The sequence below is a fragment of the Podarcis muralis genome, chromosome 13 (assembly GCF_964188315.1).
Source record: "Podarcis muralis chromosome 13, rPodMur119.hap1.1, whole genome shotgun sequence".
Taxonomy (NCBI): Eukaryota; Metazoa; Chordata; class Lepidosauria; order Squamata; family Lacertidae; genus Podarcis; species Podarcis muralis.
In genome coordinates, this window is record NC_135667.1 from 14048066 (window position 1) to 14061625 (window position 13560).

Consider the following 13560-nt stretch of genomic DNA (forward strand, 5'->3'; position numbering starts at 1 on the left):
CTGGCCTTTTCAATCTGTACCCAAATTGGATGGGGAAAGAACATTCAATATCAACCATGAAAACACGTGCTCCTTTTCTTAAGCTTTACATCCCAGGTAGCTGACTGGTCGTCTTCCATCAAAGTGATAATAATAAAATAAAATCCCTGCATGTAGAAGGTCTTCACATCAAAGGAAAAGAAATTAGTCTGTACTGTAGCCTGACATGTTATTTTTTAATCTGAAGTGTTCTCTTTCTCTCTCTCTCTCTCCCTTCACCCCAGTTTGATATTCAATTCATTTATTGCTCACATTTTCTCAAGGGAACTCAAGGTAGCATACAGCAATTTTTGCAGAGATTCCATCTCTGCAGGGACCACACCTAGACTACTTCAACAAGGTTGCTGTGTTTTGGACCTACAAACCGTGCATTGACTTGCATTCAGTTGCATATTTATTTATTTACACTGCTTCTCTGACTTTATTCTGCCATGGAACCCAATGTGCATTGCATGTGATTTTTAGGTGGTCACCCGTCCGCTCACTGTCCGAACTGAGACCTGCTTAGCTTCAGCAAAGTGGTAGCCTCATGTGCCTCTTGGAAGGGAAGGGAGCATCTTCTATGCCATGCACTTGCAGGTTAGCGAAAGTTTTTAAAGGGTATATGTTGCCCCTAATTCTCAACAAAAGACTGGGGTGGGGGTAAGCAGAAGGGGGCTGGTCTCCATACCTTTTGTGACAGCTCCTCATTTTTATTTGTATTTCTTTCTTTTTTAAAATCATTTTTATTGGTTTTACCAATACAGAGTACAAATAAACACAAACTAGTAAAAATATATCTGTATAAGGAGATTCTCCGAATCTTGAGACTTCCCCCCATCCCCTCCATGGAGTCTACAACTGCATATTCATCCGTACTCCAATTTTTATATCAAACCTTATTGTCCATATTGTTTTTCCAACTACAAGTGAGTCAAAATCCTGCTCTTGTTTCCATCTGCTTATAGTGATCTCCTAATCAACTTACAAATTTTTCCCATTCTTTTATAGTTTTTATCTTCTTGGTTTCTGAGTTTTCCAATCAGCTTTGCCTTCTTGGCATAGTCCATCAGTTTGGTTTGCCATTCCTCTCTGGTAGGGACTTTGTCTTCTTTCCAGCTCTGGGCTAATAACATCTGGGTGGCTGTTGTTCCATACATAAAGAGTATCTTCTGCTCCTTTGGTATGTCGGTACCTGTAATTCCTAATAAAAATGCTTTTGGTTTCTTAACAAAGATTATTTTAAGCATCTTTTCATTTCATTATATACCATCTCCCAGAAAGCTTTTCTGGACCTTACTAGTCCACCACATATGATAAAAGGTACCTTCTTTTTCTTTACATTTCCAGCAGATATTTGAATTTGTCTTATACATTTTTTGCTAGCTTTGTAGGAGTCAAATACCACCGGTACATCATTTTTATATAATTTTCTTTCAATGTACAACATGCCGTAAATTTCAAATCTGATTTCCAAAACCTTTCCCAATCTGCCATCTGGATATTATGTCCCAAGTCCTTTGCCCAGTGTATCATTACTGACTTGACCTTTTCATCTTTTGTGTGCCACTCTAAAAGCAAGCTTTACATTTTAGATAGTACTTTAACCTTAAAGGTAAAGGTAAAGGGACCCCTGACCATTAGGTCCAGTCGTGACTGACTCTGGGGTTGTGGCGCTCATCTCACTCTATAGGCTGAGGAAGCCGGCGTACACCTTCCGTGTCATGTGGCCAGCATGACTAAGCCAGAACCAGAACCAGAACCAGAGCAGCACATGGAAACACCGTTTACCTTCCCGCCGGAGCAGTACCTATTTATCTACTTGCACTTTGACTTGCTTTCAAACTGCTAGGTTGGCAGGAGCAGGGACTGAGCAATGGGAGCTCACCCTGTCGCGGGGATTCGAACTGCTGACCTTCTGATCAGCAAGTCCTAGGCTCTGTGGTTTAACCCACAGTGCCATCCGTGTCCCTTTAACCTTATTTTCTAACAAATCTTTTTGAAAAATTGAAATACCAGTAAAAATATTGATATTTCACAACCAAAACCTTTCTTTTTATCTATCCCAATTAAACAATATGTTTAAGATGAAAGGTTTTAGTTGTGAAATATCAAGATTTTTATTTGTATTTCATTTTTCCCAAGGCTAGAGCAGAGCATGGTTTGGATAAAACTTAGACGGTCAGAAGGTGGAGCTAGGAGATTTTCTTAAGGTGTTCTCTACCTTTCCCCTCTGCTGCCAGAAAAAACAACAACAGCAAAATAGGGACAAAATATGGGCAGCGATTTAGCAAGGATCCAGAAAACAGGGGCTGTCCTGAAAAAAAAAAGGGGGACAGGAGGACATGGTGATATTTCCGCTTTCTAAGATGGCATCTGGAAGCTGTGTTTACCTGAACAGGATGTGAAGAGCATTAGGTCATTGTAACTACGCACTTAATGTTTTAAATGTCACACATCAGACACTTGTAGTGATGATTCCTTGATGCTGCTCTTCTTAGGAAGAGCTCAAGGACATGCACACGTGTCTCCTGGATCATCTGCTCCTCCAGGCAGCGTATTGGGTCAGATCTGCTTAATGTCAACAGAAGAATGGTGCCACCTGGCTGCAGAACCATTAATTATGTTATTAGAGTGTACACAACCGCCCCGTAACGGAGGCAAGATAGATAGACAATTTATTACAGTCAAAGACCAGCTCACGTAACATAACACAATAAAAACAGCGTTCATAAAGATAAAATATACAATCGGAGCAGATTGCAGCAATAGCTCATGAGTTAAAATTGAGATAAATACATACACCCGTACAACGGAGATTTGGGCTACCATAAAAAATCGACCCTGAGGCACCCCAGAGGGCGACTTCAGCATTTCCCTAGTACAGTCGTACCTCGGGTTACATATGCTTCAGGTTACATACGCTTCAGGTTGCAGACTCCGCTAACCCAGAAATAGTGCTTGAGGTTAAGAACTTTGCTTCAGGATGAGAACAGAAATTGCGCAGTGGTGGTGTGGCGGCAGCGGGAGGCCCCATTAGCTAAAGTGGTGCTTCAGGTTAAGAACAGTTTCAGGTTAAGTACGGACCTCCGGAATGAATTAAGTACTTAACCCGAGGTACCACTGTAAGCTATTTTATTCTAGAGGATGATCTGTGCCTACAAATCTGGGTGCAGAATCTGGCTACCAGCCAGGTCGTCTTGTGATCTTTGCCCAAGAGGAGAGAATTAAGTTTAGACTTGTCTGAAAGATCGGCGAGCCTTTCAGCAAAGGATCAATGGTGTCTCTATGGATCTCAACATAAAAAGAACCTCTAAAAATATATATGTTTGGGGCTTCCTAATGGGCAGGTGTAAAGTCTCTGTGCGTATGGGACTCTTCTAGAGGAGCCTTCCAGAACCGGTGAGGGCAAGGCTGAGCTTCTAGCAAGAGTAAAAGCCCTTCTTGCGTTTCTGGATGTGAGGAAATAGAGATATGTTGCTAGAGCGGCTACGTATCTCCCGTTTTCTATGATTTTATAATCAGGGACCCTTGTACAGTCCTGTGGGAGGCAAGATCCTGATCCCTTTGCGTGGCCTTTCTGGAGCAAACTTGCCTCGGGAGCTGGTATAACATAGTAGCAAAAAGTGAGCCACATTTCTTTCCAGGTAACCTTCTAAGGGCCACATGGCAGTGGTGGGTAGGGGCATAGGCAATAAGGACTGCGAACAAGTGTTTTGATGGTTGATTAAGAATATGGTTCCTCTTCCTCTTCAGAAGGAAATAGATTCAAAATTTTCTCCCCCCTTCAATATGCTTTTCCCCATCAAAATGAAGGAGAGGTTGATGCCCTTTCTGCAACGCTCAGGGCTAGTGAAACAAATGACATTCCACTGATTTGGCCTTAAATTATGCAAAACTGAAGGCATCAGACCAGGATTTCCTTGCAGCATCTTGCTCATCTTGGTATTGCACCACCTCTGTCTGGGGTCTATATAACAGCTGCCCAGACTAGGTGAGACCATCAGAGAGGCACCTGGCTCAGCTGACAACCACACTTGTCTACCTAGGAGAATAGCATCACAAGGTAAGTTCTGGGGAGGTGATCCATAAGTCTTTGTGAGTGAGTTCCTGCAGAGTGTAGAGCGAAATGTTTTCAAAATCTCTGAGATATGATGGTGGACTCTTCGGTGAGGACTTCTGTCTCAGAAGGTGGTGGGCTCTCCTTGGCTATAGGTTTTTGACCAAAGACTGGATAACCACCCACCAGGGATGATGTTGTAGTGGATCTTATGCCTCTGCAAGGTGTTCAATTAGATGACCTTGGAGGTCCCTTCCAGCTCTATGACTTATGGGAAACGTGGCAGGAAGTCTCAAATGATTTTTTTATGTCCCAGCCGGTAAGTAAAGCATTGATGAACTTAGAAATTTATAGTATAGTATAGTATAGTATAGTATAGTATAGTATAGTATAGTATAGTATAGTAGTCACTAAATGCACCTTTTGAACATACTCTTCTTCCTCCCATCTCTACTTCCTCCCATCTCAAAGGTCAACCAGAAGATGGGACTCTTCACGTATTTCAGTCTATGCCTTCTGGGCATCCTGGTCTCCAACCCTTTCCTGGGAGGTGAGTTTCCTTTGCAAATACTGATATTATATGACCAGTTAAGAAGTGGACTTGGGTGAAAAGCAACTTTCTTCAAATGCCTTTAGTTGGCCAATTCAGTCTTTCAGAAAGATATCAGAAACCTTAGTCACAATTGAGCAGAATTTCAGACAAATGTAGGTGTTTCATTTTCAAGTAACGGCAATCCACTAAAATCTACTAAACCTCTGGCTCTTTAGAATGGGGTGGCTTGAACTGGGCTCATGTTAACAAGGATAAAAAATAATCTGGGCTTGCTCCATGGATCACATTGAGTAACATCCCTAGAGACAAAGTGGTGAATCAATTTAGCACTTTTAGGGCCTTTAAATAAGAGACTCTGGGTGGGCAGAAGGTTGCTCATAATCTAGGAGGAGGTTTCTGGGTGGTTTGCAGACAAATCCGTCAATTTTGGCTCTGCAAGTTTCTCATTTTTCCAATCTTAAATTCAGTCCTCCACATGCCTGCAACAATTTGCAACCTTTTTTAAAAACAGGAAACAACCATCATGAAAAAAGTATCAATATTTTAGTGTCCATTTCTCCCAATGAACAAATTCTTAAATGCACTTTTGACTACCACACACACTTCTGCAAGGCATTTCTCCTAATGTAATGCATTTTGTATGTTATTTTCACCCATCTATGCAATTTTAACACATACTTTACCCCAGTATATGCATTTTTGATACATGTTACTCAACTGCAGAACTGCGCTGAAAAATTCAGAAGAATGCAAATTTCAAAGGATGACTGAATTTTGGTTTGCACGTTGGTTGAGAAAATGTGAATCGGGTGGATTCGCTTTTAAATGCAAACCTGGTTGAATTTCTCCCTCATCTCTATTTGCAGTAGATGAGCAAAGTTTTCAGGCTCCAATTCTTTAATAATCCCAGTCACTTAAAGCTTCCCTCCCAGCCCGGAATTAGGTGGTTGAAAAAGAACATTTTTTGGGAAAGCCAGAAGCGAAAGAGCTTGTGTGCTAGGGACTGATCTCAAACAGGTGCACTGAGCATATGTTCAGAGGCAACCTGTCCATGCCACCTGTGGCGTAGCTCAAGCTGGCTTTTCTTTCTTGAATACTGTGGTGCTGCTGCTTATTGGGAATGGCAGAAGGGAGGTGGAGTCAGAGGTAATGGTACATCCAGAGCCAATGAGAGGCAGAGACAAGGGATGCTAGTTTTGCCTCCGTCCTCCTTCCTGCTGAGTTCTACAAGGGGCAACTCTGAGACCAGGGAAGAGGAAGTTGACTGCCAGCGCCACCTACTGGACTGGGTGTAAGAGGGCAGGCAGGTGGGGGCTGGCAAAGGGCAGACTGAGGTTGGGAGGGCAGTGCCCTAGTGGACCAGCATCTACTGCTTTAAGGCAAAAATGCTTTGGAATATCTGCTGACTTTTTCATGCTTCTTTCCTTTCTACCCCCTTGTCTCCATGCAGCTGAGGCCGACACCTGCGCCAGGGAGTGGCTGCAAAACCAGGGCAACTGCTATGCATATTTCGACAATAAGTTGAGCTGGCACGAGGCTGAGGTAAGAAGTGTTTCTCAGCCACCCAGATGTGATATATATAAGCTGTATATGTCAGCTTCCCAGTTCCCATTTCAGGAGTTTGGCTGGAACAAGGGATGAGGAAGAAATTTAGGCCCTGTCTGCTCTATACTTTGAAATAGTCATGGGTTCACCAAATAATCATGGCAAGCGTCGTTTGCGTCGTTAGGATACTTTATTCCCACCACAGATATGTAATTTTCAGAATGGTTTATCAGTCAATCCGTATCTGGTGATTCTTTTTTTTGTGTGGAAATAATTTTTATTTGATTTTACTAGTATAAGAATATAACAATACAACCACCCACACCCGTATTGATAGATTCCTTCGAATCTCTGGGCTTCCCACCTTCCCCTTGTCAACCCTTTCAACTGCATGTTATTCAGTGGTCAGTATTTTATACAACTCCATTGTCTCCATAGCGCCGTATTTTTCGCTCTATAACACGCACCCGACCATAACACGCACATAGTTTTTAGAGGAGGAAAACAAGAAAAAAAATATTCTAAACGAAACAGTGGGTGTATGATTTTTGTGGTTCATGCTGTGGCCACAGCCATGTGATCTGACGGTGAGTTTGGGGTAGCCCAATGCAAATATCCTGAGGATCCATGTGGATCCATGCTTTGTAACCACGTTTTTGCACCACTGTGGCCCCAGGCAACAGTGGGTGCGTGATTTTTTTGGTGCAAGCTGTAGCCATGGACATGCTATGTGATCTGATGGTGAATTTGGGGTGACCCAGTGCAAAAATCCTGAGGATCCATGTGGATCCGTGCTTTGTAACCACGTTTTAAGTGGGGAGGGAAGGAAAAGCACTCAAGGGACAAGGAACACACGTGGGGTGGGTGGAGAAGGATGCTGTTAATAATGCAGAAGAGGGGTATAAGAGGAGAAGGCTCCTCTCCCGCTTTGCTCCTTTTAAGCAAGCAGGCTCTCTGTCCCTCTCTCCTCCCCACTCAGTGGCTCTTCTCCCGCTTTGCTGTTTCAAAGCAAGCCACGGAGGAGGGAAGGAAGGGGAACCATGGATCCTCTGCTCACGACTGCAGTAGACCCCCCCGCCATCCGTAGGCATTCGCTCCGTAGGCATTCGCACAGACATTTCCCCTTACTTTCTAGGAGGAAAAAAGTGAGTGTTATGGTGCAAAAAATACGGTATTTGCTACATTACAAGTGTTAATGCAATCCTGCTAATGTTTTCATCTGCTTACAGTGGTCTCCCGGATAAATTATAATTCACCCCCACTCTGTTAAAGTTTTGGTCTTCTTGTTTCCTGAGCTTTCAGGTCAATTTTGCCCAGAAGACCACCTCTGGCAATTCTTGTTCTGTGGGGGAAATAGAGGTCTCCCAACAACTCTCAGCACCCTTACCTGCCAGGAAGCTAGTTGAGTGGCTCTCGCCCATCCGGTGAGCCACGTCTGACCAATCCTGTTGATGGGATATGATCATTGGGGAAGAAACCACCACTCTTTCCTTCTCCATGTTTAGATTGAGTGCCAGAGCTATGGCCGTGGGGCCCACCTCGCCTCTATCCTCACCAAAGCAGAGACTCTCTTGGTGGCCGAACACATCTCCACTTACCAGCAAGAAATAAGCGACGTCTGGATTGGGCTCCACGATGTCCGTCAGGTAAGCTTGCTCCATTCCTAGCTATCATCACTGAGTAGCAGCTCCACAGCATGGCTGGTGATGCAATGAGGTTGAGGGAACGTTCTTTCATATGTGGTGGACCTGTAAAAGGGTAAAAGAGTATTGGGAGATAATGAATTGAAGAAAAATGTTTAAAAATACTTTACGAAAAAAACCCAGAGTTCTTTCTGTTGGGGATAACTCAGACTGAAATTCACAGGTGTCAGAAAAAGTTATTTATGTATGCTAATACTGCGGCCCGTGTTTTGTTAGCCCCAAAATGGAAAACAAGTGAGGTCCCAGCTAAAGAAGAATGACAACTTAAGCTGATGGAATATGCACAGCTTGCAGACTTAACATGTACAGTACAATAAGAGAACAAGAAGAACATTCATTTAAAGAAGATTGGAAAATGTTTATTGAATATATGGGGGGAAACTGTGTACACTTGAAAACGTTGGTAGCATTAAGATAGATTCAACAGTGTAAATAAGTTTTGGTGGATGTAATAATGGAATACTGAATGGTTTAGTTTATATAAAATATACAGGGATTGATGATATGCAAAATGAACCATGGAAAGAGAAGAAGGGAAGTCACTATATATATATATATATATAGCATGGCCAGTGACAAGGCTTGATACAGTTGGGCATCCACCAAGGGCCCATACCCAAGTGGGAGTGGCCCATCCATAAAAGCTTCCTAAACCTGTCCTTCCTTTTCATCACTGCAACTTGCTTGTTCACCTGCCTCTCACTCTAACCCAGGCAATATTGGTGGTTGAGGAAGGGGAGCAGTAAATGACACTGCCTGCTTGCCCCTTGGCTTTCTGCTTGGCAAAACAAGCAGGTGGCAAGTGGCAGCGGATGGGTATAGTGGGGAGGAGGAGAGGGGTCTGTGATGGACGTGGCTTTGCCCAAGGGTTCCCCCAAATCAGAAGCCAGCACAGCTCCTTAGTAATGGCATCCCTTCCTTATCTCACAACTCTCCCACATGTTGCTTCTCCATTGCTTTCTATGGGTGTCTGCATCACAGCTGATAACAGCTCCCCATTGGCCAACCTACCCAGTTAATCTTGCATTGGTGTCATCCCAACAGTATCTTCCTTCTTTCTGGGCCCTTCATTGCCCGTGTCACATGATCTGTTCTGTCTCTTTTCTGCAGACCCGGAAATGGAGGTGGGCTGATGAATCCACCTACAACTACAAGTCCTGGATGATAAACCAGCCAGACAACTACCGCAATGCTGAACACTGTGTGGAGCTGCGTCGATCCACGGGTAAGCAATCCATTCTCAGGGTCTGGAAAAGGACAAGGATGTGTGGCCAGTGTGGTTCTTAGTGAGCTGGCAAAGTCTGATAGCCACAGTTTTGAGCCAGGTTCACACGTTGCATTCTTGACCCACCAGACCAAGCAATGGCAAAAACGTCTACAGTACACCAGTCAAAACTGCGTATTAAAAATGGGTTTGGTAGGAGAAATTAATGGTGAAATACTGGTGAATTTTCATAACGGTTTTGACAACAATTCACTGCACAGTGTGGCAAACTGAATTTAGGCATGGAAATACAGGGAAGTGAACTTAAAAGCGGAAAAATGAGACACCAAGAAAACTGAAGTCGACAGATCCTGCCATCCCTAGTTAATTGTCCTGAAATGAAAAGGGGTTTAAGCAGTGGTAGCTAGTGCATCTACTGGGACTGGCAGGGAGGAAGGCAGGAAGGCCCACAGTAGACTGAGCCAGTGTCAGGAAGAGCCAACTAATTCTAGTCCCCCCACAATCCATGTTGAGTTCTGCAAGGGCAACATTGAGACTAAGGAGGATGCAGCTGACAGCCACAGCTACCCTCTGGACTGGTTGCAAGTAAGAAGGCACATTTGGGAGCTGGCTGAGGCCAGAACAAAATGGTGGGGCAGTGCCCCATTTGCCCTAATGGACTAGCCCAAACTTTTTTTTAATAATTCAGAAAGCAGAACTAGTTTGGATTTTTTTGGGGGTACTAGTTTCCTTTGTTTTGAGCCCTAGAATTCTTTCTATCATGCCCCTCTAAAAATCCTTTTACAAGCTTGAGGACTAAAAACATTACTTTTGAGTCATGGAAAGCAGAAATTTCTATACTACAAGTCACTGACCTATCTGTGCCAGAAAGAAGAAGTAACACCTGCCTTGTCTTTTCTTTTTTGCATTCTAGACTTTAAGCAGTGGAACGATGCTCAGTGCAAGAAACGTAATGCCTACATCTGCAAGCACGAACTCTAGAGAAGACTGGAGTTTTCCCTTTGGGCTTGCTGGGATGCGCCTGGTTCAACTGCAGCGAGAGAGATCTGCCATTCAACACACCCTCCAACCACCTCCATTCAAAACACGCATCTCAGAAGAATTATCTTGTGTGGGCCTCTCTCTTCTCCTGCCTTTCATTAATGGCCACAGCACAGTGCAGTCTTAATAAACTATCTACCTTATGCATAAATATCTTGGCACGTTTCTGTTATTGTAGAACAATTTCAGTCTCCTTAGGCTGCTGGGTAGAAAGGAGGGCAGCAGAGGCTCCACTCGACCATTTGTGCAGAAGGCAGAGTTTCAGTAGGTACGTCTCTGAACTCTGCATGAAATTCCAGCTTTGCTACAGCTTTTCAACCAAGGGCGGGGAACCTTTCTTGATCCAAGGGCCACATAGGAAACCTTTCTGGGGCCACAGACCCCTTGTGGATGGTGCCAGAGGTACCAATGGGCACCAATTCTTACCTTTGTCTGGTAGACTACATCCCAGCTATGTAAGAGTCAGATGCTTCTACTCACTCACACCTTTAACCTTGACTTGGACAAGCAAGAGTTTCCTTCCTTCCATACATTCATTGCACACCATAAAGGACTTTAAAAGGTCATAGGACACGGTGGTGAGGGGTGTGGCCTCAGGAGAGTCCTGAGGGACAGGTGGAGAGGTCTAGGGTCAATTTATTTATATATCCACAAGTAAATCTCTGCTCAAAGTGGTTCACAGAAAAACCAAAGTCTAAATACAGTGGTACCTCTGGTTACGAACTTAATTCGTTCTGGAGGTCCGTTCTTAAGCTGAAATCATTCTTATCCTGAGGCACTCTTTCACTAATGGGGCCTCCCGCTGCACACATGCCTCTGGTGTGTGATTTCTGGTTGCATCCTGGGGCAAAGTTTGCATCCAGGAGCAGCTTATTTCTGGGTTAGCAGATCTCATAACCTGAAGTGTTCGTAACCAGAAGCGTTCATAACCAGAGGTACCACTGTACAGTATTAGACTAACAATACCAGAAACTGCAACGTAACATGAAAAACTACAACAATGATCAACAATTAGACATATCTAAACATTTAACTAAAGCATACAGCTTACTAATAAAGGTAAAGGTAAAGGTACCCCTGCCCGTACGGGCCAGTCTTGACAGACTCTGGGGTTGTGCGCCCATCTCACTCAAGAGGCCGGGAGCCAGCGCTGTCCGCAGACACTTCCGGGTCACGTGGCCAGCGTGACAAGCTGCATCTGGTGAGCCAGCGCAGCACACGGAAACACCGTTTACCTTCCCGCCAGTAAGCGGTCCCTATTTATCTACTTGCACCCGGGGGTGCTTTCGAACTGCTAGGTTGGCAGGCGCTGGGACCGAGCAGCGGGAGCGCACCCCGCTGCGGGGATTCGAACCGCCGACCTTTCGATTGGCAAGCCCTAGGCACTGAGGCTTTTACCCACAGCGCCACCCGCATCCCAGCTTACTAAAATGTCAGTGCAAATTGTCCTTTAAGCAACTCCTTTTTGAAGGCTCCTAGGGTTGGTGGATGGGGTCACACTGGTGAAACCAACCACCCCCTGATGGCAGCCGCAGAGTTTCTCTCCCCTCTCAGTTGTTCTTCTGGCGACGGCTCCCTTCTGAAGGCTCCTAGGGGTGGAATGGGGTGGGGGGTGCACACAAGGCAAGGGGGGAAAGCCACCCCCTGATGACCAACACCTAAAGGGACATATCTGACCCTAGTCTCTGCCACTGTTTTAAATGTATAGGCATCCTGCCCTAATTGGCAGCTGGTGGTCCCCAAGATCCTCTAATATCCTTTCATTTGTATGTATATATATCTCACACGTAATGTTCCCGCATCATTTCTCACATTAAAGGAGCTGCAAGTAGATTTTTTTTCTGGAACCAACTAACATGGAAACGAGTGCTAAACATGAGCTATATTCCATTAGTTTTCCAGAAGTGTTAGTTTCCCTGAGAGGCGCTGGCCTCTCAGGGGCGCCCCAGCAAGTGAGGGAGCTGTGTGACTTTGCTGGCGGCCTCCCCTTTCCCTGCACGCCCTCCAGCTGCGCCCCACCAACTATATGGCTGGCGGGTGTGCAGCTTCCCTCCCAAGCCTCCGTGGGGATTGCTCTCCCGCAGTGGCATGGGGGTGAGTTGTGCCCCCCCCCCATGGCTGGCAGTGTGCAGCTTCGCCTTCCCACTTTCCATGGTAATTTGGGGGCGCTGGGCGGATATTTGCACCCCGGCGCCGCATCTGCTAAAGACGGCCCTGGGTCCATAGCTCACATTTGCTTCCCGTCTGACAGAACACCAGGGGGCGCCATCTCCGGGGGGCCCGGGCTGGGAGCCCAGGCACCCACAAGCAACACCTATGGGGGTGTTAATACTGGGAGCCCCTCCAGCCTATGCTCAGGTTGTATATATGCTTAAATAAAACCATATATCTGAAAGACGCCTTGTCTGTGCTGACCGTCATTCCAAAAGGAAACTGAACCCTGGGAAAAGCTCAGGTACTCCTGGAGTCTCTCATCGCTTGGAGATTCAGTCCATAACGGTATGTTCGCCTTGAAAGTTTTGCAAGTCCAAACAGTCTTGAAAACAGGATCCCTTACAACCAGCCCAATACCATCAGGAGCACAGGTCCTCATGAATGCACGATAAAAATTGACACCAGGAAGGGCCCACTGTGCATATTTGTGAAGATGCTGAGAACTCAGTAGAAAAAGGGAAGACAATTTTAGCACACATTACTTCCTTTGGTGTTTTTGAACTCATTTCTCTCTGATGGAGAAGATAACCTGAAGGGGGTCAGAGGGCTTGAGGCTGTGGTATTTAGCCCAGTGGCATAGGATACCCAGGCTGATTGGATCTCTTCCTCTGCTACGGCTTCAATCTCAGTACTTGTCCTGTATATTTCAGCATGTGCAGGGCAGTTTAAGCAGGTCCTGTTGAAAGTTTCCGTGAGTATGACTCTCAGCTGCTCACGTTGACCTGTTCAAACCACAATCCCCAGTTGTTTGGGCCTTAGGCCAAGGGGGCATTCAGGTTGAAGGGTATTTTTAGGGACTGGGGAGCTGTTGGGGGATTGTTGCGCACGATGCCAATTTGTCTTGGTTATGTCAACACTAAGAGGAATTTCCATCCACCCAGGGAGTGCTGCATGACATTGTTGGTGGGTTACACCAACACTTTACAGAGTGTTTCTGTCAAGCAGTGAAGTGAAATCATCTGGATTTTGATCTGTGTGAAATTCAAGCAACATTTTTGCATTGCATTGCAGATTTAATTTGAAGGGCTGCTTTTAAAAGCAAATAACAACAAGAGGAATTGATTGCTTGCTTTTTTGTATTCTATAAGTTGTCATTGCCAGCTGATATCAACAGTAATTGGATGTTTAGTCTTCCAGGCTTGCAGTGTAAGTCTCTTTCCATCCACAAGGTCTTAGAGAGTCCATTTTCACTGATGATCTT

General features: G+C 45.0%; 1 protein-coding gene across 1 annotated transcript; it reads left to right on the forward strand.

The window, feature by feature from the left end:
- Positions 1–4561: 4561 nt before the first annotated feature.
- On the forward strand, positions 4562–10228 carry LOC114582697 (C-type lectin BpLec-like). Its single transcript, XM_028703925.2, has 5 exons — positions 4562–4628; positions 6082–6173; positions 7682–7822; positions 8990–9104; positions 10018–10228. Exons 1-5 carry the CDS (start codon positions 4562–4564, stop codon positions 10083–10085), a joined length of 483 nt encoding a protein of 160 aa, XP_028559758.2. The 3' UTR covers positions 10086–10228.
- Positions 10229–13560: the final 3332 nt, after the last annotated feature.

Coding starts and splice junctions, on each gene's coding strand:
- LOC114582697 (XM_028703925.2), top strand. CDS start 4,562: ATGGGACTCTTCACGTATTTCAGTCTATGCCTTCTGGGCATCCTGGTC. Junction 4,629..6,081: donor CTCCAACCCTTTCCTGGGAG/GTGAGTTTCCTT, acceptor GTCTCCATGCAG/CTGAGGCCGACACCTGCGCC. Junction 9,105..10,017: donor GGAGCTGCGTCGATCCACGG/GTAAGCAATCCA, acceptor TTTGCATTCTAG/ACTTTAAGCAGTGGAACGAT.